Source organism: Vulpes lagopus, chromosome 3 (assembly GCF_018345385.1).
Source record: "Vulpes lagopus strain Blue_001 chromosome 3, ASM1834538v1, whole genome shotgun sequence".
NCBI lineage: Eukaryota > Metazoa > Chordata > Mammalia > Carnivora > Canidae > Vulpes > Vulpes lagopus.
Genome location: NC_054826.1, coordinates 14,257,721 through 14,280,713, shown reverse-complemented (window position 1 = coordinate 14,280,713; position 22,993 = coordinate 14,257,721). Strand labels below are relative to the sequence as shown.

Here is a 22,993-nt window from a genome sequence, read left to right as displayed (position 1 = left end):
AGGCAAGACCAGGGAGGGAAGTGTATGACTTGCCCCTGGAGGACTGGGTTGAGATCCATGTCAAAAGGGTTCTCTGCAGAATTGCATTGAGGGAAAGGTGGATTTGTCTTGAACATGCCTCATGAAGTGGGACTTGTACCCGCATGCCACGGCATGTTTTCTCTTTCACTACTCCCAGTGCATGCTAGAGGTAGAGCCAATCTGCTTTGGAGAGCAGAAGCTCTTGGCCTGGAAGACTCATATTCCTACATTTCTCTTATTACCACCTTTTTTCCACTGTAGTGCTAGATACTTAGTAGGCACTCAGTAGACAATGATTTAATGGACCTGACTCCTTTCCTATCAGAATGAGAAATCCAGTGAGTAAGCAGTAGATACTAATCATCTCTTCTCAGCAGCTCTATACAGGCCTGTACTTTTTTTTTTTTTAAAAAAGGAGCTAGTGACAAGTACATTTGTAATAGGGGTGGAAAAGTGTTTGGCTGGTCCTCTGACAGACCAAGCAATTATTTAGAATGATTAGGCTGTATGATTCAATCTAGCTCTCCAATACAAAACCACCCAACAACTATTGCTATTAGAATGGAGATCAAATCAGTTGGCATGTCCCGAGATGGGAGCTGCCTCTCTTGCCTATCCTATTGTCCCAGTAATTGTCTCCTGCAGAACTGAGGACTCACAGGATTTTTCAGAGCCTGGGTCTTTTCCATGGCCCAGTGGAAACAAAAAAACAGACCATTCATTGCCAGGAATGGTACCCACACAAGCCCAATGAGTTGAAGGTCTATAACTAACTGAAGCTCAGAACCTTATTGGCATTTGTGCAGCTATTCTTGGCAAAGAGTTCTTCTGGAATTGAAGAAAACCATAGGACTAGTTAACTCTTGTCAATGACTGAAATAATTCCTACAAAGATACGGGAGCACATTTTTACATTTAAAGACTATAATCAAATTTTTTAAGATGCTAGGAGTCTTTATTTGTATATGCATTCCCTCCCTTATGCCATCTTGTTTGGGTAAAGGGACTGGAAAGACCACTGATTTGAGCTCTGGGTGGATTAATGAGACCAATTGCCTTTTTCGTGAATAAGCAAAAGTTCTCAGATGAATTTTGAGCACAGACCTCAGAACGACCAAAAAAGGGGTTTCATGTTTGAAACCTTTCAGCCACTACTGGTTGTCCTTTCTTTACTTAAAAGTTCAAATAATCTCAAATTTTCAATTAAATCCTTCTCTTTTGGACAAAACAATGTAATTTGGCCTCCTGAGATTAAAGGCAAAAAGCAGCTCAACTCAAAATAAAACATTTGTCATATCTTCCTTTATTGTTTAGGTGTTTGTAAGATTCAGTAATTAAGAGGTGAAATCAAAATTAAGAATTCAGAATTGCAACCTATATTTATGTGGACTTTTAAAAACAATATTAATTATGCTCCCCAGCCCACATTGAATGTGAATTAATACCAAGATTTTTTCCAGGATTTTTTTCAGATGTTTCTTTGGAAGCCTATGCATCTCTGTTCTCTGCTTTCAGAAAAGACATCTGTGCTGGTGTCAATCGCCCCTGTGAGACTCTAGGTCTGTCCCACCTGTCAGGAATGTGCCAGCCTCACCGGAGTTGTAACATCAATGAAGACTCTGGACTCCCTCTGGCTTTCACAATTGCCCATGAGCTGGGACACAGGTAAAGGGTGGAAGAAACTGATATCTCCTTGCCATGTTCACATACTATGTCAGTAGAGAGAGGGGAAAGCACCCTACATGGGGAATCAGGAGTCAGGTGCATTGTGTCTTGACTCACCTTCCTAAACCTCTGCTACCTCATCTGTAAAGTGAGGATAATCACATACATCAAAAATTTCAGGTCTTTTGTTCCCTGACCGCATGTACCCATCTATAAGGCAGAATCAAAGAGGCTACTACAATTTTCTGGATTAGAATGAATTGAGAACAAACAAAGACATAAGCTTTAACTCACTTGATTAATTCAGAAGTAACAATTCCTGTTTAGTTATTATGGAATAGTAATAATATTAATGTCACCAAAAACTCACAAACATTAACATTTTTGCACCTTTACGTCATACACTTTGTCTTGTGTCATTGAATCCTCTCAACAATCTTGTGAAATAGATACTATTGTTAATCCCACTTTACTTAAATGGATTACAGGAACATATTGAATAAAGCAGAAATTTAAAACTACAATAAATGGGAAAAGACCATCAAGCAAAGGTCAGTTAACAGGAGGTGCAATTTGTCTCAAAAATGTGTGAATTTGATTGGATAAATGCACGAAAAGCAGGTTGCAGTGAAGAGATAATGAGGTTTCTGGATTTTCCAAGTAAAGAGAAAAGATGTTAGCTTATTTGTAACTTAATTTGTTGATATATACACTAACCACAAATAAGAGAAGATCATGCTAACTAGGGAGCCATGTGAATGACTCAGCTATACCCCTTCCCTGTTATATAGCCACCAGTCTGGGTCTCCTCCTTTGAAGGAAGGAAGCAGAACCCTGTGGCATTCTTTGAGTGTGCAGCCTGAAAAGAAGAGGGATTGGAAAGAGCCATGGAGACTGGATATTCCAAACTAGAACAAATAAGCTCACAAAGTACAATATAATCATACAAAATCAATCACATTTTTATAAACTGGCAATGAGCAGGTGAACACTGAAATGAAAAATGTAGTACCTTTCATGATGACTCCAAAGTATGATGAAATATTTACATATAATTATTATATACTTTTAAATCTAACAAAAGTGTACAGGACATACTGTAGGCTCTAAATTACACAACACTGAGAAAAGAATCAGAGATTTAAATAAATGGAGAAACATACTATGTTCATGAATTGGAAGACTCAACGATGGTAAAAATGGAATTCTCCTGCAATGAATATATAGGCTTAATGATATTTCTACCAAAATTCCAGCAAGATTCTTTTTGAAATATAGACAAACTATTCTAAAATGTATATAGAAAGTCAAAGGAACTAGAGTAAGCTTTCCAGACAATTTGAAAAAGAATAATGGAAAGAATCAGTCTATGATATTTCAAAATACGACCTTCAGTAATCAAGATTGTGTGGTTTGGGTGGAGGGAAAGACACGAAGATCAATGGAATCAACCAGAGAATGCAAAAATAGTACAAAACAAATATATCCAACTGATTTCTTGACAAAAATATGGAAGCAATTCAATAGGGGAAAGATAGCCTGTTCAGGAAAGGGTCCTGAAGCAATTGGACATCCATAGGCAAAAATTTTAAATATATAAATATATTTAAAGACTCTACCTAAGTCTTGTATCATATGCAAAAATTATCTTAAAGTAGAACATAAACTTAATGTAAAATTTTGAAGTAAAAAACTTTTAGGACATAAATAGAAAATTTTCAATATCTAGGGCTAGGCAAATAGTTTCTAAACTTGACATCAAAAGTGTAGTCCCATAAATGGAAACACTTAAATATTGAACTCATCAAAATTTAAAAACTTCTGACTCTTTTAAGAGGATGAAAAGACAAGCCACATAGCCTAAGATAAAATATTTGCAAACCCTGTATAGTGGCTTGAACAGTGTCTCCCTTCCCTTCAAGGCTACTTGGAACTTCAGGATGTTACTTGTTTTGGAACTAGGGTCTCTGCAGATGTTGTGAGTTAATAATTGAGATGAAATCACACTAGATTCAGGTTGGGCCATAAACCCAATGACTGGAAAGGGAGATTTGGACACAGAGAGATCAAATAGAAAGAGGCCATGTACAGACAGAAGCAGAAGTTAGAGTCTTGCTCCCACAAGTCAAGAAAGCCTGTATTTAGCAAGAGCTAGAAGAAACAAGCACAGATTCTCCCCTGGAGCCTTTAAAGTGTTCATAGTACTGCTGACACCTTGATTTCAGATTTCTCTCCTCCAGGACTGTGAGAGAATAAGTTCCTGTTATTTTAAGCCACTGAGCTTATGGTAATTTTTATGGCAGTTCTAGGAAACTAACACCATCTATTCAATAGGACTAGCATCAAAATACATAAGCAGCTATCAAAACTCAATAGTAATAAAACAAACAGTAACTAGAACATGGGCAAAAGACATGAGGAGAGCTTTCACTAAAAAGGGTATATAAATGGCAAATAAGCACTTGAAAATATATTCAACATCATTAGCTATCAGGGAAATGTAAATTATGACCACAATGAGATATCACCACGCACCAATCAGAATGACTACATAGTGGTGACACCAAATGCTGACAAGATTGCAGAGAAACTGGATCACTCATAGCTTGCTGGTGAGAAAGTAAAATGGTTCACTATAGAGAATAGGTTGTCAGTTTTTTAAACAGTAAACCTGCAACTGCCATATGATCCAGAGGTTGTACTCCTGAGCATTTATCCTGGAAAAATGAAGACTTAGGTTCACACAAAAACCTTTACATGAATGTTTACAGAAGCTTAATCTTAATAGCCAAAAACCAGAAACAATCCAGGGTTGTTGTCAACCCAACAGGGTGAATATAACAGGGTTACATAAACTGGGTTTGATACATATTATGCAATATTTACTAGTCAGCAATAAAAAGAAAGGAAACCTTGATACACACAGCCACCTGATGAATCTTCAAACAGTTATGCTCTGTGAAAAAAAAAGCAATCCTAAAAGGTTACATACTGTGTGATTCCATTTATATAGCATATTTGAAGTGTAAAAATTCTAGAAATGGAGAACATATTAATTAGTGGCCGCCAGGGCTTCAGGACAGAATAGCGGAGGGAAGGAAGAAAGTGTGGCTGTAAGTGTGACATGAGAGATCCTTGTGGTGACGACAGTATTCTGTGTCTTGACCATATCAGCATCAAAACCCTAATTGTGTTATTGGATTATAGTTTTGCGATGTGTTACCATTGGGGAGAAGGTGAGCAAAGCAGACCAGGAACCTATTCGTTTATTTCTTAAAACTGCAAGTGAGCCTACAATTATTTCAAAATAAAAAGTTTAATTAAAAAAAAAAAAGGCATGGGGCGGGGGGCACCTGGGTGGCTCAGCAGTTGAGTGTCTGCCTTTGGCTCTGGTCATGATCCCAGGGTCCTGGATTGAGTCTTGCATCAGGCTCCCCTCAGGGAGCCTGCTTCTTCCTCTGCCTATGTCTCTGCCTCTCTCTCTGTGTCTCTCATGAATAAATAAATAAAATCTTAAAAAAAAATAAAAGTAAATTTTAAAAAGGCATTGGGCCATGTACAGATGATCTAAATAAAACACTGTCATTTTTTATTAATTTTTTTAAAAAATTTGAGTATAGTTGACACACAATGTTACGTTAGTTTCAGGTATACAATATAGTGATTCAGCTTCTCCATGTGTTATACTATGCTCACCACAGCATAGTGTATCTGTCGCTACACAACCTTATCACAGTATCATTGACTATACCCTGTGTTGAGCCTTTATCCCCATGACCTATTTGGTCCATAACTGGAAGCCTGTATCTCCCACTCCCCCTTCACCCATTTTGCCCACACACTCTTACCCTCCTCCTCTCGGCAACCACCAGTTTGTTCTCTGTGTTTACATGTTCAATTCTTTATTTTTCCCATAAGATTTTATGTATTCATTTGAGAGACAGACAGACAGACAGAGACAAAGCATGAGCAGGGGGAGGAGTAGAGGGAGAAACAGACTCCCTCCTGAGCCGGGAGCCCAATTCAGGGCTTGACCCCAGAACCCTGAGATCATGACCTGAGCCAGAGGCAGACAGTTAACCATTTGAGCCACCCCAGGCACCCCTGAATCTGCTTTTTATCTGTTTATTCATTTGCTTTTTTAGATTCCACATGAGTGAAATCATATTGTATTTTTCTTTCTCAGTCTGACTTACTTCACTTAGCATAATGCCCTCTAGGTTTACCCATGTTGTTGGAAATGGCAAGATTTCATCCTTTTTGTGACTGAGTCTGCTGTAAATAGATACACCACATCTTCATCCATTCATCTACTGATGGACACTTAGGCTCCATATCTTGGCTATTTTGTAAATGATGCTACAGTGAACATAATTGCGGTATATCTTTTGGAATTAGTGTTTTTATTTCCTTTGGGTAAATACCCAGTAGTGCAATTGCTGGATCATATGATATGTCTATTTTTAAGTTTTTGAAGAACTCTGTACTGTTTTCCACAGTGGCTATACTAATTTACATTCCCACCAACAGTGCATGAAGGTTCCTTTTTCCCTACATTCTCACCAACAGTTATTTCTTGTTTGTTTTTTTTGTTTTTTTGTTGTTGTTGTTGTTGTTGTTGTCGTTGTTTTTTGCCATTTTGAAAGGAGTATTTCATGGTGCTTTTGATTTGCATTAAAACACTGTCTTTTAATGGACAAAAAAAAAAATTTAAGAGTCACTGATACAAAGAGAAAGTTGAAAGAACATGTAAGCTTGAGTGATGCAAAAAATCCTTTAGTAAAACACAAAATCAAACCAGAGAAGACTTTAGGAACTTCTTAAGAAACTTTTGCTCATAGCAAAAGATGCTTCTGAGGTATTTAGTTCTTTCTTTAGCTGTGTAGTTCTAATTTTCTATGGAGCAAACTGAGACACTGGGAAGATCAATGAAATGGACTGTGGCAGATAAAAAATAATAATAATAAAAAAAAAGCCAAAACTGGGATAAACCAGTGTCTCCAAAAGACTCTCATTATAGCTTAATAACATAGATACCCCATTGTTTCTTGGAAACATTGTTTGTTTCATTACAGATTATGTGTGATACAAAATAGAAAGTAAAATTAACTAACTTGTGTTATGGCCTTATGTGAATAATTTCATTTTTGAGAGAAAACTCTTTAAAAATCCATTTATGAGGACCTCAGATTGTATCAGTCACTTGGCCTCGTACCACCTTTATGAGGCTCCTTAGGTAAGTTACCAAAACTGAAAGTAGAATTCCAGGGGGAAATTTACAAGCTTCTCTGAGACCTGGCATCCTTTCCTTTTAAGTAATGAAAATATCATGATACAGATGAACACTCATAAAGCAATATTCACCCAATATTTCTCTCCTGCTTCTGGATTTCATTACAGACCTTTATGTGTTATATACATGGAATTGGTATTTCCTAAATGAGTTTGGAAAGTGCACAGTCACACTCTCATTTTTTTTTAAAAGATTTTATTTATTTATTCATGAGAGAGACAGAGAGAGAGAGGCAGAGGGAGAAGCAGGCTCCATGCAGGGAGCCCAATGTGGGACTCGATCCCGGGTCTCCAAGATCACGCCCTGGGCTGAAGGTGGCGCTAAACTGCTGAGCCACCCGGGCTGCCCCACTCTCATGGTTTTTATTCTCTGCTGTTACCTCTCCGCTGTAAAATGAATAACGAGTTATAGGAATAAAAGGTACTGCATAAGGAATATAGTCAACGGTGTTGTAATAGCGATATGACTGGACAGGTGGCAGGCAAACTTATGGGGAACGGAGCCTGATGTATATACACTTGCCCAAATCACTAAGTTGTACAGCTGCAACTACTCTAACATTGTGTCAACTATACTCAGATGAAAAAAATGAATAATAAAAGGCAAGTAATATCCATCAAATGATACCCTGAAACCCAGCTAAGTAATCAACTTGCTATTTCCCATCTATAATTTGGCCAACTCCTACAGGAGTTGAAAGCCAAACATGAGGTAAAGCGGGTGAATCCCAACAGCTCAGTAAGTTGTTTGGGACTGCAGAGGGCTCCAGAATCCCAGCTGCTCTTCAGCTTCCATCCTATCTGTTGGAGAGAGGCTTCCTGGAAACAAACCTTCCATCCCATGACCCCATGTACTTTCTTGGCCTTCATTTTTCATCGGTCCCCTGTGCCCATGTGACAGGAGTACTCCACACATTTAAACGTAGTAGACGCAGTCCAGAGGGACATTGGTTAGTAGCACTGCTTTTCTCTCCTAACATGGGAGTACAGAGAGGTGATAAAGCTTGAGGGGGAAATCCTTTAATGAATTGAAAACTTTAGATAGAACAGGGGCATCCTGGTGGCTCAGTTGGTTAAGCTTCTGACTCTTGATTTTGTCTCAGGCCATGATCTCAGGATCATGAGATCAGGCTCCATGCTCAGTGGGGAGTCTGCTTGAGATTCTCTCCCTCTCCCTCTGCCTTCCCCACCCCACCCACCCCGGGCACACACATACACACTCTCTCTCTCTCAAATAAATAAATACATTTTTTAAAAAAATACACAAGAAAAAACTTTATGTAGAACAAAATGAGCTTTGAGGGAACTGATATGTTTTGAGGGCAGGTTTGAATCTACCCAGTATGTAGGATACAGCTGTATGGTTCCTGTATTAGACTATCTATTGCTAGAAAAAACCATTATTCATGCATAATTTTGAACCATGCTTACAGTTTAGGGTTATTACTAATTATTGCGCAGGTGAACTTATAGTCTACAAGTTCTACTTCACGAGCTGAGTAAGAATGAATTTGCAACAGCATAAGAAAGGCCTGCTTAGAATGAAAGCTTTCATTGAATCACATTCTTTGTGGCTTAGTGATAAGAGTAGTTTTGTACATTAATTCTCTGATTCCTTTGTGAATTTTGTATTTAAGTGGGCCGTGATCAGAATCTATAAGCTGATAAGATCATAATGGCTTAAGCAAAATACAAGAAATTTCTAAATCCCCCAAAGACCATTCTCTGTAAGAGTTGCTAATGTTGATCTGGAGATTTTGTTAAGGTTACATATGAGCTTCCCTGGCAGAGGAGTTGAATTTCACTAGTGGAGTAAAAGGTCATACTTCCCTCTGTTCAGATTTGGAAATCTGAGCCAACAGCTCTGGGCTGCAAGTATGCCATAAGCAGATTCCAGTGAAAAGAGATCTTGTGGGGGCTCTGAAGGCATCTTGGAGTGATCCTGAGGACTCAGCTTATAAGCAGACGCTTCTGAGTCTGCTTCCTTCCCAGGCACCCCTTGCCACGGTGGATAAACTCTGTCGGGGTGTTCAGGGCTGCTTCACCTGGTCAGCCTGGAAGTAGGAGGCCAGAGAGCAGAAGCGCACTGAGCAAGACCTGGGTAAGGGCACTGATGTAGCAGCACAAACAGCGGAAGACCTGGTTTTAGCACTAAGTAGCTGTGTGATTTTTGAGAATAGGCTAGATAAGGATAAAAGCAGCAATAAAGGATTTCGGTCATTCACAGAGCCCTTCTTAGCAGCCAGGCCCTTGCTAAGTGGTTTTCAGACTCTCCCTTCACATCTGACCCTAGCACTGTGGTGACTCTGCATTTTCCAGGAGAGGAACTCCCAGATCATTAAGTGGTGGAGATGGAATACCGTCCAGATCATCTGTCTTCAAAACCCCGCTCTAACCACTGAACTGTGTGAGGTCTCCCCAGTGTCTCCCATACTGGAGGATGCTCATGACAAGACTCCAAAGAAATTCAATCACTCAAAGCTTATGGCTTTTGACAAAGTCTCGCATAGGTTTTCTCTTTCATGTCTTCCTTAAACGACAATGAAAAGGGAGAAGGAAGGTTTGGGTTTCTTGTGCTGTGGTTGGTAAAGCAGGAGGAAGAAGATCGCTTGAGGCAGGACTTGCCCTCCTTACTCCTTGGAAGTCAAACTGCCAGCTCTCAGCCAAGCAGAAGTTTTTGAATTAGCCACGTGGTTCCCACCCTTGCATATTTGAAGCCAAGCCATGCTTATAACGTCTCCTGTGCTTTTTCGTTCAAGCTTAGCGCTCTCTCTCTCCAACTTCAGAGTCCCACTTTGTAAACACGTGCATTCTGTACAAAAGGGGATCTCGGTTATTTTCACCTCGGAGAAGCTCACTTGCTCCCTATTTCACGCCTGCCTCCCCAATACCCTTGTGCTTTGTGCCTTCCTGCAGCTTCGGCATCCAGCACGATGGGAAAGAAAACGACTGTGAGCCCGTGGGCAGGCACCCATACATCATGTCCCGCCAGCTCCAGTACAATCCCACCCCACTGACGTGGTCCCAGTGCAGCAAGGAGTATATCACCCGCTTCCTGGAGTAAGTGACAATGAGTTTCAGGACAGCCTGGCTTGGGGGTCTTGAGACTGGAAGTCATTTGGAGTCTGACCCAAGGCCTGGGAAAGGCTCAGTTCCTCCCATAGATCATAGTAGCAGGGTGGCATCAAAAGAACTGGATTTCACTTCTACTTTCTTACCCTGCACGTCGATGGGTCCTGCCTTCCAGCCACAGTCAGGGGAGTATCCCGATCCCCTTGTTTGCTCCTGCTCAGGGAGGCTCTTTATGATCTGAGGATGCGGTAGGTCCCCCAGGAACTGGCAGGAACAGCTAGGATATGTCAGAAGTGGTCACTGAAACCCGTCTGATGATTTTATTTTACTCTCTTGCTTGATTTCCTGGCTCACAGCTGAAGTAGCAATGTGGGGTATGATTTGCATTTCCTCCCAGACTGTTCTATCCTTGGGCCTGGGGGTTTCTGTGCCTTGTGGAAATCAAGTTGTCTTGAAGGATGAAGAGTAAACTATAGGATGGAAGTTTCTGTTCAGTGAAAGACTAAAGACGAAGGAAATCATAAGCAACTGTTCTCATTTCTGTTAACTTGTTTCAGCCGGGGCTGGGGGTTCTGTCTTGATGACACCCCCCAAAAGAAAGGCTTGAAGTCCAAAGTCATTGCCCCTGGAGTGATCTACGATGTTCACCATCAATGTCAGCTGCAGTATGGCCCCAATGCCACCTTCTGCCAGGAAGTAGAAGTAAGTGTTGGGTATGTCAGTGCCTCTGGTGGGTATGCGTTGGGCTTGAGATCCCCAGCATGCTGAAGGAAGGGCCAGGGAACTATCTGGTGATCCAAAGAGCCAGACACAGAAATGGAAACCTTCCATTCATGGCAAGGTGTTTGCAAGGCAGCAGGTGTGAAGTTGGGGTCATTTACATTCCTTGACCCCACCTCCTTGGTATCCTATGGAGACAGCAATCCTTTGCAAGTGGGTGGTGGTGAAGAAAATGCTATAGTGATTTTCAGAATCACAGTGACTCACACCTGTAGACTCCACAGGAACCTAAAGTTGCTCAATTTCCCATCTGGTTATAGAGAACCCTCAGATCCCAAGTAGGAATGTGATTCATCCCAATTCATTCTTCTCCTTAATTTTCAATATCCAAATGGTTTTTTTTTTTAAGATTTTATCTATTTATTTGATAGAGAGAGAGAGAGAGAGAGGGAGAGAGAGAGCAGGGGGGAGAGCAAAGGAAGAGGGATAAGCAGACTCTGTGCCGAGCAGAGAGTCCAACACGGGGCTCAACCACCCCGAGATCTTGGCTTGAGCTAAATCAAGAGTCAGATGCCTAACTGACTGAGCCATGCAAGAGCCCCTCAACATCCAGATGTTAGGTCAGGCCCTGACCTTTAACCTCTTAAGGAGTTTGTGGCTCTTCCCTGTTGTCTTCATTCCTACTGTACTGCCTTGATTCAGTCTCTCATCTTCTCTCCTTACAATTGTAATTACTTCCTACCTAGTGTCTCCCCCATTCAAATTCTTGCTCAGGTTATTTCTTTTTTTTTTCTTAAAGATTTTATTTATTTATTCATGAGAGACACAGAGAGAGAGGCAGAGACACAGGCAGAAGGAGAAACAGGAACCCTGTGGGGAGCCTGATGCAGGACTCGATCCCGGGACCCTGGGATCATCACCCAATCAGAAGACAGATTCTCAACCCCTGAGCCACCCAGGTGCCCCAGTCAGGTTATTTCAAAACAACACAAACCTAACCATGGCTCTGCTCCACTCTTAGGGTCCACAGACCACAGGATGAATTCCGACTCCTTTGTGTGGCATTCCTTTGTGATCTGAATCTTGCCTATTCTCTGAGTGCATCCCTTTCAGCGTGAAGGTACCAGTGCTAACACATAGACACGGGCAAGGCAAGACTCGTTGAACCCCTCCTGGATTGGGTGCTGAGTAAGATGAAAAAGCTAAGCCCTCAGAAATTATAGGATAAATTCTCTGACCTTGAAGAGCTTGTGCTCTGGTGGAGGAGGCACAGAACAATCTGAATGCAGTGAGATCAGTACAAAAAAAGACACATAGAAAGACCTTTGAGGAGAAAGTAAATGACTGTGCTTAAACACAAGGAGCAAGACTCAATAGAGAAGGTAAAGTTGGTGCAGAAATCCCTCCCCCCTCACTCCTGTTAGTTACCAAGTCATGCCAGTCCTACCTCCTGAATATCTGTAAAATGCACCTAGCCCTAGGTGACTGCGCTAGTTCTCCGATTGGTCTCCTTTCCTGGAGTTTGACTACCTCTCTCAACTCTGATCCATCCCTCAAAATGCAGCCAAAGTGACCTCTATAAATGGAAATTGGATTGTGTTCCTCTCTGATTAAAATATTTCAGTCTCCCCATTCCCTATGATAAAGCTTAAATTCTCTAAAATGGCTTGAAAGGGGTTCTAGGATTCATCCCAGTTCTTGTTCTCTAGCCTTATCTCTTAAAATATTGTTTTAATTCTCCATTCTGTAACACAGAATTTTAACCGCTTATATGTTGGGCTTTATCATTAATCTTCCATGTCTTGGGACCTTGCCTTCCATTTTTGTTCTTTATGTCTCTCTTCAGATACATCTACTCTTCTATTTAACCTGTTGACCTTTTAATCTCATTTATGGTTTTGTTTTTTGTTTTACTTATGACAGTCCATTTGTTTATTTTTCTAAATTTTATCTGTTATAGTTTTTTGTTTCTAACTCACACTTTCAGTATGATCTCTTATTTTTTAATCGTATTTGAGACATTTATTTTGCAATTTATGTTACATAATTCCAATATCCAAAGTCTATGTGATCCATTCTTCCTATTTGGGATTTTTTCCAGGTCTCACTTATTATAGATTATTTCCTTGTCTTGATTTTTGTTTTTATTGTGAGCTCTTGATTGTGAACTTCCTATCAGGTTTTTTCTTTTATTTTTTTTAAGATTATTTATTTATTTATTTATTCATAAGGGACACAGAGAGAGAGGCAGAGACATAGGCAGAGGGAGAAGCAGGCTCCCCGCTGGAAGCCTGATGCAGGACTTGATCCCAGGACCCTGGGATCATGACTTGAACAAAGGCAGACACTCACCACTGAGCCACCTGGGCATCCCCTATCAGGTTACTCTTTATGGCTTAGAGGGTTGACACGCTCTGAGAATGTGGGTCAATAAAAACAAATTATTGGTTGGATGTTGTTTGACTACATGAGTTGTGTGGGGGCCAATGTAGGTACAGACTCTCAGGGGTAACATTTACCACTCCTTCTAGAGTTAAAGTCAAAACAGACAAGTTTTCCAGCTGTGTCTCCAGGTTTCTTTTAGTTCACCCTTTCACACAATGGCTAGTCCTTTGGAGTTACGGTCTTCGTGAGGTCTCCAGTCCAACTTTCCACACTACACAGGCCCAGATCATTGTTCCCAGTATTCAGGTGACCATTAAAACTAAAATCTAAGTGACCAGGTTTGTATCTCTGGATCTCCAACATTTCTGGTACGTTCTTAGCCTCTGGGGATTTCTCTTACTTTCTTGCCAGCTCAGGAATGCATTTAAAACATTTTAAATATTTTATCTACAATTTTAGATGTTTTAAAAAGGTAAGGATTTTTTCAGGGTATCCTTTGGTGTACTAAAAACAGACCACTCTGGCTATCTCTGGTCAATTACTGTTTCATATTCTGTATTTATCCATATACTGAACAACCCAAATCCTTCAAAGTGTTGTGGGTTCTCCACCACCTCCAGAGCTTTGCATGCTCTGGTTCCTCTACACCATCCCTACTGTTCATCATTTGGGGCTCAGATTAAATATCATTTCACATTCTAGTCTATATTTTCTTGGACAAAGACTTTATTAGACAATATTATAGTTGCTTCCTATTTAAACCCTCCCCTACTTTATGTGCGTAAAGTGGGAGGGAACTTTTATTCCTGACATTCAGCAGGGCTTTGCATGTAGATTAAATAGATAATAGAGTGAAGACTTGAGACAAATGAATGAAGACTTTAGATTCCTGCCTGCATATCACAGCCAGGATAACCTAATCCTTTTTGGTATTAAGATAAATAAATACATACTTTAAAAAAAAAAAACAAAGAATATAGCATCAACTTTCTCTGTTAAAACCTTTTTTATCTTGAAATAGTTTATAGTTTATAACTCAAAAAATGTTAGAAATATAACAAAGAGAGTTTTTGTGTACCCTTTACTGAGCACATCATCCTTTATAAATGCATAATGAACTTATAAGAAAGTCTGAAAAAAATCATCAGGGGGAAAAAGCTAAAAAAAGGGAGTGATGAGCACATTGAGGCAGACGCGGAGAGAACCAAAGGGCCATGACTTTAACATCTAGGGGCAACAGATGGTGATGTGCGCACCTGGAGCAGAGCAGAGAGCTGAAGTGAGGCCCTTACAGGAAGCTGGGGGCCTTGTGGAGCTATGCTTAATGAGAAGGAGGCTAGAAGAACTACCGGCAATAAAGATAGATGCCACAGAAGCGTCTTTTTTTTTTTTTTTTTTATCTCAGCTAAGGTTTTGAGGGGGAGAAATGCTGGTGGAGAACATTATCACTAGAAAATACTTTACCACAGCAAGCCTCACACTGATTGAGTTCAAATTTAGACTCTTGTATAGTTGTAATGGAGGATAGTGGGAAGAAAGGCAGACAGAGGCAAGAGATCCCCCCACCCCATTCCTAAGAGGAAACCACCCTTAAAAGGAAAAAAAAAAAAAAACCACCATCCTCTGTTAGTCCACACCACCCTGAAAGGAGCCCTCCACCCTTCCCCACGCGAACACCTACCTGATAGGTAGATGAGCACATGGACAAAGACCTGATTGGGTGACAGCCAATTGTCCGATTGGGCTATTAGATGAAGATCGCCCACCAACAATCTCATAAAAACCCTTTGATTTAAACACCAAAATGGCAAACCTCTCGGATCCCCTCTGTCTTTGGGAGCTTTGTACTATCCCCAATATACTTCTCTTTGCTACCCATCACCCTTCATCTGGTCTACCTCTTCATTCTTTGAGGTGGCATGGCCAAGAACCATGGGCACTAAAGGAAAAAAAAATCCTGAAACAGAGAATCCTCATGCTAAAAAAATTTAAGATAAATATATTTCTGACCCGATAGAACCATGGGATGCCTGTTAGAAACAAAGATTAAAAACCTGCCCTGGAGAAACCAATGCTCAGCTAAAGATGCACAAAAATCCAATAGATAAAGCTTCTGATTAGATGAATTCACCATTCGGCATCTAATTCAAAATTTAAAACAACCTACAGCTAAGTGAGGAGAGATAATCAACCCTCAATGACTTTGGAATAAGTGAATATTTTAGGTAAGGATAATAAAATGAATGCATAAAAGAAAAGTTACAATTTGAGAAAAGGAAAAATACACTAGAAGGTATTTGTAAGGTAGATATGAAAAACAGTTACAGCCTCTAGAAATGAAAAATAGCATCATTGATTTTAAATTCAGTGTTTGGGTTAAACAGCAGACTTGACATAGTTGAAGAAAAAAATCAATGAACTGTATGATGGAGAGGCTGGTCTATTCCTGATAAAAATCCAGACTTTCTCAACTTTTATATACAGGAAAATTGAGAGTTGAAAAATATAAAAGTGAAGTTAAAACATGAAGAAGAGGATTGGAAGGCTCATCAGTTAAGAGTTCCAGAGGGAGGGAATAGTGGTAATCAGGGAGAGGCAAAATTTAGAGAGGTCAAGATAGAGAATTTTCCAAAATTGTTTAAAAATATTAAATCTTATTTAAAAAAAATTGAATCAAGAGCACAGTTAAATGGATGGAATGATGAATGATGAGTGAATAGAAGAAAGACTAAAAGGTGGACATATTAGCAGTGGAGCCATTTCTGATGACATGTGAGAATCTTGTCAACCTTCCCTTGTTCCTACTACAGGAGGAGAAATGAATAGGAAAGACCCGTTTCACTCCCTGGCAGATACACAGGCTGGCTACTCTGAGTCAAAAGTCAACACGCTTAGGCTGTCTGGGTGGAATAGTTCCATTTCCTTCAGTGAGCAGGCTCAAGTTATAACCACCCAACTGTTTGTAATCCGATTCCTTCATCCATAGTTTGCATTGGCCTTTGATGGCTTCAGTCACCAGTTACACTGCCTGAGGTCAGTGATGCTGTGTCACCCATATAGAAATTAATCTTAACTCCTAGGAAATGTGTTTTGTCTCCTGTTTCCTTATTACTTAGTAGACCATGCCACTGTGTATGAATGACAACAAAGTCCAAATTAAGTTTGGATCAAGAGGTCTCGAATGGTCACTTTTTATCACTCAACAACAGCAGCATTATTATGGGTCTGTGGATGGCCAAGTGTGTATTTCACCATCACTGTAGAAGTGCTTTTATGCAAGTTTGGAAAATACAAGAGTACAGTTTCACGTTTGTTTTCCAGAATGTCTGCCAGACCCTGTGGTGCTCAGTGAAAGGCTTTTGTCGCTCTAAGCTGGACGCTGCTGCAGATGGGACGCGATGTGGTGAGAAGAAGGTGACGTGTCAGGTTGAGGAAGGAAGGTGGGAGGGTGGTAGGCATAGGGCTCTTGGGAGAAGTGGAGAGAGGACCCTGGAGAGCAGCTGTCTGGGTGAATGGAGGTCACACTGTCAGGCTAGCCAGGGAAAAGGATTGTATTTCCATGACGCCTTTTGAGACTTCATTGGAAACAGTGAGGAGAGAGGGCTGGGGCCCAGTTCCACAATTCACTTGCAAAACATCCGTCCCATCTTTCCTTGATGAACTTCTGCAGAATTTATGGTCAATAACATCTGCTGAGCTTATTATCAACCTTCATTTGGACTTCTTCCCCACTCCATGTTAAAAACTGAAAAGACAAACCAGTGACTTCTGCCTTCCAAAGATGTTGGATTTGGGCCACTTGTTATGTACATTCTCATCATCTGATTTAACTGTTGGAGGAAAGCCAGACACCCAAGAATTCAGATGTTAGAAATCCCCCAGACTGCTTGAGGACAGGGTAATATGTGCTGCTCAACACGACCATTATGTTTGTTGTGAGCCTCAGATTTAGACACTTAGTGGATATCTTCACGCAGCTTGAGAATGGCATGATCCATCACCAAGATTATAGAACTTGGTCCCAATACACAGTGACCAGAAATAATGAGGAAAGGAGGCCGGCAGATAAAACATGCCACAATCATCGAACAACCAAGTTGCATTTTCTTTTGTTCCTTTTTTGAATGTTTACCTTCCTAATCTGACAGTTGAGGAATGATTGCCTTGAAGAGTGAGGATGGAATTGTTTCTGAGCCACATGAAGCGCTAGAACTGAAAATAATGGTTAGACTTACAGGGAAGCAAAAATGGTTCTCGATATTAGAAAGAACTCCAACAAGTGGTTGGGTTTTTTTTTTTGTGTGTGTGTGTGTTTTCTTTTTTTGGCAATGAGTGGACTTTTTGCAAGAGGATGAGTTATCTGCTGCAGCTATTAAATACCCACAGAGGCTAGAGACAAGTATTAGCTCAGTGTCAGTCTACAAAATGTTTGTTTATGGTCTGCAGCGAGATAAGGAGCTTGCAGCAGAAGGTAAATCAATGACAGTACAAAACCACTGTGTTACTAAGCAGACTGAGCCGACGTGCGTATCATAGCAGGACTTTCTCAGTGAAGGAAGTGGTGTGTGGATTTACCTGCTGGCATGCAATGTGTCAACCACACTTGGAGTAACGGTCCTGCATTGGCTGGCTGTAACAAGGCAGCATAAAGTTACCTGACGTTGTCTGATTCTAAAACCCAAGACTCTTGGGAGACATTTTTTTGTGAGCCTTTCTTTGTTCTCCATATGCTGGGTGACCATAAGAAGCCTTCTTGCTCTGGGAGAACTGGGTTTAGACTTCTAGGGATCTTGGCTGAGCTTACTCTGGGAACCTTCATGACATATGCATCTCCTGCCTCTTCCCTCTCTAGTGGTGTATGGCTGGCAAGTGTATCACAGTGGGGAAGAAACCAGAGAGCATTCCTGGGGGCTGGGGCCGCTGGTCACCCTGGTCCCACTGTTCCAGGACCTGTGGGGCCGGAGCCCAGAGTGCAGAGAGGCTCTGCAACAATCCTGAGTAAGTCTGGCCAAAAATACTTGCCTTCCTCCCATGAGCACCAGGGAGACCAGTTTTGGATAACAGGACCTAACCAGTGACCCCAAGCCTCCTAGGAGAAATTTAAAAGGTTGTTAAAAACATGGTTCTGTTTTGTTTCATTTTGGTGTGGCACCGGATTCTTCCTAGAACTTGGATAAGTAAGCCGATTCCATTTTTTTGGGAAAATAAGCAAATTTTCAAGAGTATAATCTACGTGAAAGGTCTTCGGAGACTATGCAGTTAACTCCTTCTAAATAACATGACTCTGTCAGTGAGAGATTACTTATACTTAATCTTGTAATAAGACTGTAGCTTTCTTTCAATCATAATGAACATTTAATTTTATAAAAATAATTTTCTACCCTTAAATAACTAATAAAATAGTACATTTTTGAGGATAATTATTTTGAATGTTTTAGATAAGGATTTTATGAACCTTAAGCTTCCATGTTAGCCATGTAAAAGTTCTATAGAAGTTATTTCACAGGATCCCTGGGTGGCTCAGAGGTTTAGCACCTGCCTTTGGCCCAGGGCATGATCCTGGAGTCCCGGGATCGAGTTCCACATTGGGCTCCCTGCATGGAACCTGCTTCTCCCTCTGCCTGTGTCTCTGTCTCTCTCTCTCTCTCTCTCTCTGTGTGTGTCTCTTGAATAAATAAATAAAAATATTATTTTAAAAAAATAAATTATTTCACAAAACTGCTTTCAATTTTTTAATCAAAGTGCTTAAGTTTTTCATTATTTTAAATTTATATAATGATACAACATATGAATTAAATTTAAATTCCCTTGTTTTCCAATTATATATGAATCTTTTTATATATATGACTTTTTTAAAAAAGATTTTGTTAGAGAGCGTGAGCATGCACATGAGTGGGGGAGGGGCATAGGGAGAGGGAGAAGCAGACTCCCCACTGAACAGGAGTCCCAATGTGGGACCCAATCCCAGGATCCTGGGATCATGATCTAAGCAGAAGGCAGGCACTTACCCAACTGAGCCACTCAGGCACACCCCCAAATATATATATGACATTCTTCATTATTTTCTGGTATATGAGTTCCTAAGTAAAATTTTTAACAAGTGTACATATAATGCCTCTGGTAAGTAGAAAATATGTTAAGTTTCTCTTGCCTAGATTTTTATTAGTCTGCACTGAAGTGTAAGAGTCACTTAAAAAAAAAAAAGATAAATGTGACTGTAGTCTCCTCAGTATCTCAGTTTCAAATATCACTTCTCCTTTTTATTAATTTTTTACTATATGTACATACATGTATATGTGTACACATACATGATATATATTTAATACATGTATATAATAAATTTTTCCTAAAGAGCAAGTTAATATATATAAAGAGCTTAACACAATACCGACTACATTAAATTGTCAGTAAATGGTAGATAATATAATAGTTATTATGATATCTTTTCTCATTTGCCACACATGTAAGAATACATTAGAGGACTTTGGATGAAATTGTTTTTAAATCTTACTCTCTGATAAAAGTTGCTTTTGTGTAAATAGAAGATTTCTGTGACTTCAAAAATTAGAAGGATTTCTTATTTTTACAGAAAATCTTCATTTTATGGTTTATTTCAATGTGATCAAAAATATGATTTGCATTTTAGAGATCATAAAATGTAGGTGATTTGCTCTGGGACCTATTGTAGTGCTCTGCATTCAACCACCACCTGTCTGGAGCCTCTTGGGAGGATGTTCTGTGATCTGTGGTTGTCAGAAAGGGACATCTTTTTTGAGGAACTGTAGGATGAATCTCTAACTTGGCTTTAGGGAAGGTTGACCTTTTTTTGGACTCTGTCCTCCTGAAAATGATGTTGAGCACATGGTATTGGGTACATAAATATTTGCTGATGATTTTTTACAATAATCTAACAATGCTATCATTTACTAAGCTCTTCCTTGTGTCAGCTACTCTACTAAATCTTCATGTGCATTTTCTCATTCAGTCCTCCTATCTTGTAAGATAAGAACTATTATGCTCATCTCACAAGTGAAAAAAAAATTGTGGCCCAGAGAACTAAGATAACTTGTTCAAAAATCATCCAACTAATAATACAAAGTAAATCAGAATTCGAACCCCAAGCTATATGACCCCATTATGCTGCACTACAATAGCAGACACAATCCCTGATTTCAGATACAGCCAGGTGGAGACAAGAGAAAAGACATAGATTGCCTGAAGCTTTCTTAAAGGACAGAGAGTTCCTCCTCTTCTGTGACAGTCATTCTGCTATATTTCCTCCTCCTTTTTTTTTCTTAAGCATTTTATTTATTTATTCATGAGAGACACAGAGAGAGGCAGAGACATAAGCAGTGGGAGAAACAGGCTCTCTCCTGGGAGCCTGATGTAGGACTCAATCCCAGGACCCCAGGATCATGACCTGAGCCAAAGTCAGACAGTCAATCACTGACTGAGCCCTATCTCCTCCCTTTTTGAGGGATTAATTGATCCTAATAGGAAGGTTGTTATTGCCCTTGCATGTATTACAAAGGAAATAAAAAGTTGAGAAGGATTATTCTAAAATAAGATTAATTTATTTTTTCATTGAATGTTTATTAAGAGCCTTCTGCACTCAAAGTATGACTTAGAGACCATAGATGAGCTAAAGCTGGATTGGATCATCAGTGAACTATGTTTTGGAGTGATAAGTATAGGAAGTACATACAGTAGGTACTTTCAGGTATCACAAAAGGGAGAAAGAGTTTATTTCTGGCAAAAATCCAGGAAGAGTTCATGATGGAGATAGAGCATTATTTGATCCTGAAAGCATTGATAGCATGTAGATAGAGACTTATGAGAGGGGAAGTCAAGCCAGAGGCACAGAAGAGAAATAGTAAATAAGTCAGCTTGTAGCACTGGAAAAGTATCAAATGAGGGGGAGGATGAGAAGTAGCTGTTAGGATGAATGAAGTCAGGATCATGAGAGCCTTGAATGTTAAACCACAGAGGCTGGACTTGATTCTGTGGTCATTGGGTGCCATGAAAGGTTTTTAAACAAGAAACTAGAATAAGGTCATCATAAAAATTAACCAGATACGTGTACAGTAGACTGAATGAGGGAAAAGATGGACAGAGGGAAGGCAGGAATAGTGATAAGGATTAGACTAATTTGGTGATTGTGGGAATGAAGAGGAAGAAACCTATACAAAGACATGATTGATGAGTGGGCAGCTGATGGACAGTGGGGTCAAAGGAAGACAAAGGATGGAGGCTTCTGAAATCTGACCACCTTTAACTTGCTAAATGGGAATTAGAGAAGGAGTGGATTTTGGAGGGAAAGTCACGTATCCCATATCAGCATATATTTTGAGTTTGAGAAGCCAGGAAGTTATACAAGTAGGAAAGATACACACACTGGTTCAAATTAGGCAACTATAGACCTGGGACTGAATGGCCGTGGGCAGCAGCAACAACCAAAAAATATATGAAATTGGAAGAATTTATGTAAACGGCGAGTTTTGAGGGTAGTGCAAGATGCGGTTTGGCAAAGAACAGGCATGACCAGATGCCAAGGGATGTTTAAGGAGAAATGGTAGCCTTTAAGGAAATGAACTGAACGTGTGTGTTTCACGCATAGACCAAAGTTTGGAGGGAAGTACTGCACTGGAGAAAGGAAGCGCTATCGCTTGTGCAATGTCCACCCCTGCCGCCCGGACACACCAACCTTCCGGCAGATGCAGTGCAGTGAGTTTGACACCGTCCCCTACAAGAACGCCTTCTACCGCTGGTTTCCAGTTTTTAATCCAGGTAAGGAGCTGTGACAGAAGATTCCAGATCTCGGAGCGTTTCCATGGCAAAATGTCTGGGATCCCCTGCAAAGTTCCACAGGGAGAGAATAGCTCCAGGAGGAGTTTTATATTTAAAAAGTGGAAACGTTGGCCTGGTTACGTTGATCAGTACATGTTGAAGGCTGAATATACCCAACTGGGTACTGAGTTCTGTGGAAAATAAAAGAGAAGCTTATCCAACATGATGGCTCACTTCAGATTGCTGAGGTGCAGCTAAGCCATCGGGGGGCAACCAGGAATTCATACCAGATTACTCATGAAAGTGCTCCTTGATGAGCATGTGACTGACTTTAATTTTGGCAGAAGTTCAGAGAAAGTCATTGTAGGTTTGGAATAAGTTCACAGAAGACTGCTGAGGAAGTGTTGATGATTGTTAAGCAAGAGAAGTCTTTCTACTGGAAGAAGGGAAAAGGAAGGCATCCAAAATAAAACCAGTCATTCCAGTAGACAGGACAAAAGCACAAGATAAAACAGGATGGTAGAAATAAATACCTTCATCAGAAATAAATGAGAGCCAGCTCTGGGCCAGATGACAATATTTTGTATGTACAGGACAGGATAAGAAGGGTCAGAAGTAAAATCAAGCATCTATAGGATACACATCAGGGATGGGGACTAACTGAGCTGGAGAATGGGGTAGCAGCTTTGACGATGCTTCCCCTGTATCAACACCAGCTACACCTGCTCTCCTGAACATGAAGAAGAATCATTAACCATTAGGTACAGATTAGCATCAAAAAATATCTGTGCAATGTGTTATTATTCAAGTAGAGCATGAAAGAGAAAAGATTTTCCTGAGCTAAGGAGATTTGAGTCAAGGCAGTAAAGAATGAGCAAATTTTTCCTGATTTTTTTTAAGTTTCTGAAATTTCTGTGTGATAGAACACAAGAGGAAATGTGGGAATGAAAATTACACGTTTGGACATTTAAAGAATGATTCAGTCAGTTGCTTTTGAAAGCAAGACCCAATAGGGCTTTGCCATTTGGGAATCTCTGAAATACCCCGATGG

The 22,993-nt window shown here is 40.2% G+C and overlaps 1 protein-coding gene across 2 annotated transcripts in view; it reads left to right on the top strand.

Annotated features, from left to right (window-relative positions):
- Nucleotides 1-22,993, top strand: part of ADAMTS12 (ADAM metallopeptidase with thrombospondin type 1 motif 12) — a 306,746-nt gene that overhangs the window by 193,385 nt on the left and 90,368 nt on the right. For both annotated transcript variants that reach the window (XR_005986849.1, XM_041749284.1), the window contains exons 7-12: nt 1,537-1,686; nt 9,895-10,038; nt 10,608-10,752; nt 16,477-16,569; nt 18,008-18,153; nt 21,773-21,942. Coding sequence is in view for 1 of the 2 variants with exons in the window: in XM_041749284.1 (XP_041605218.1) it covers nt 1,537-1,686; nt 9,895-10,038; nt 10,608-10,752; nt 16,477-16,569; nt 18,008-18,153; nt 21,773-21,942 (848 nt within the window). In the remaining variant the exon portion in view is untranslated. The remainder of the gene's footprint in view (nt 1-1,536; nt 1,687-9,894; nt 10,039-10,607; nt 10,753-16,476; nt 16,570-18,007; nt 18,154-21,772; nt 21,943-22,993) is intronic.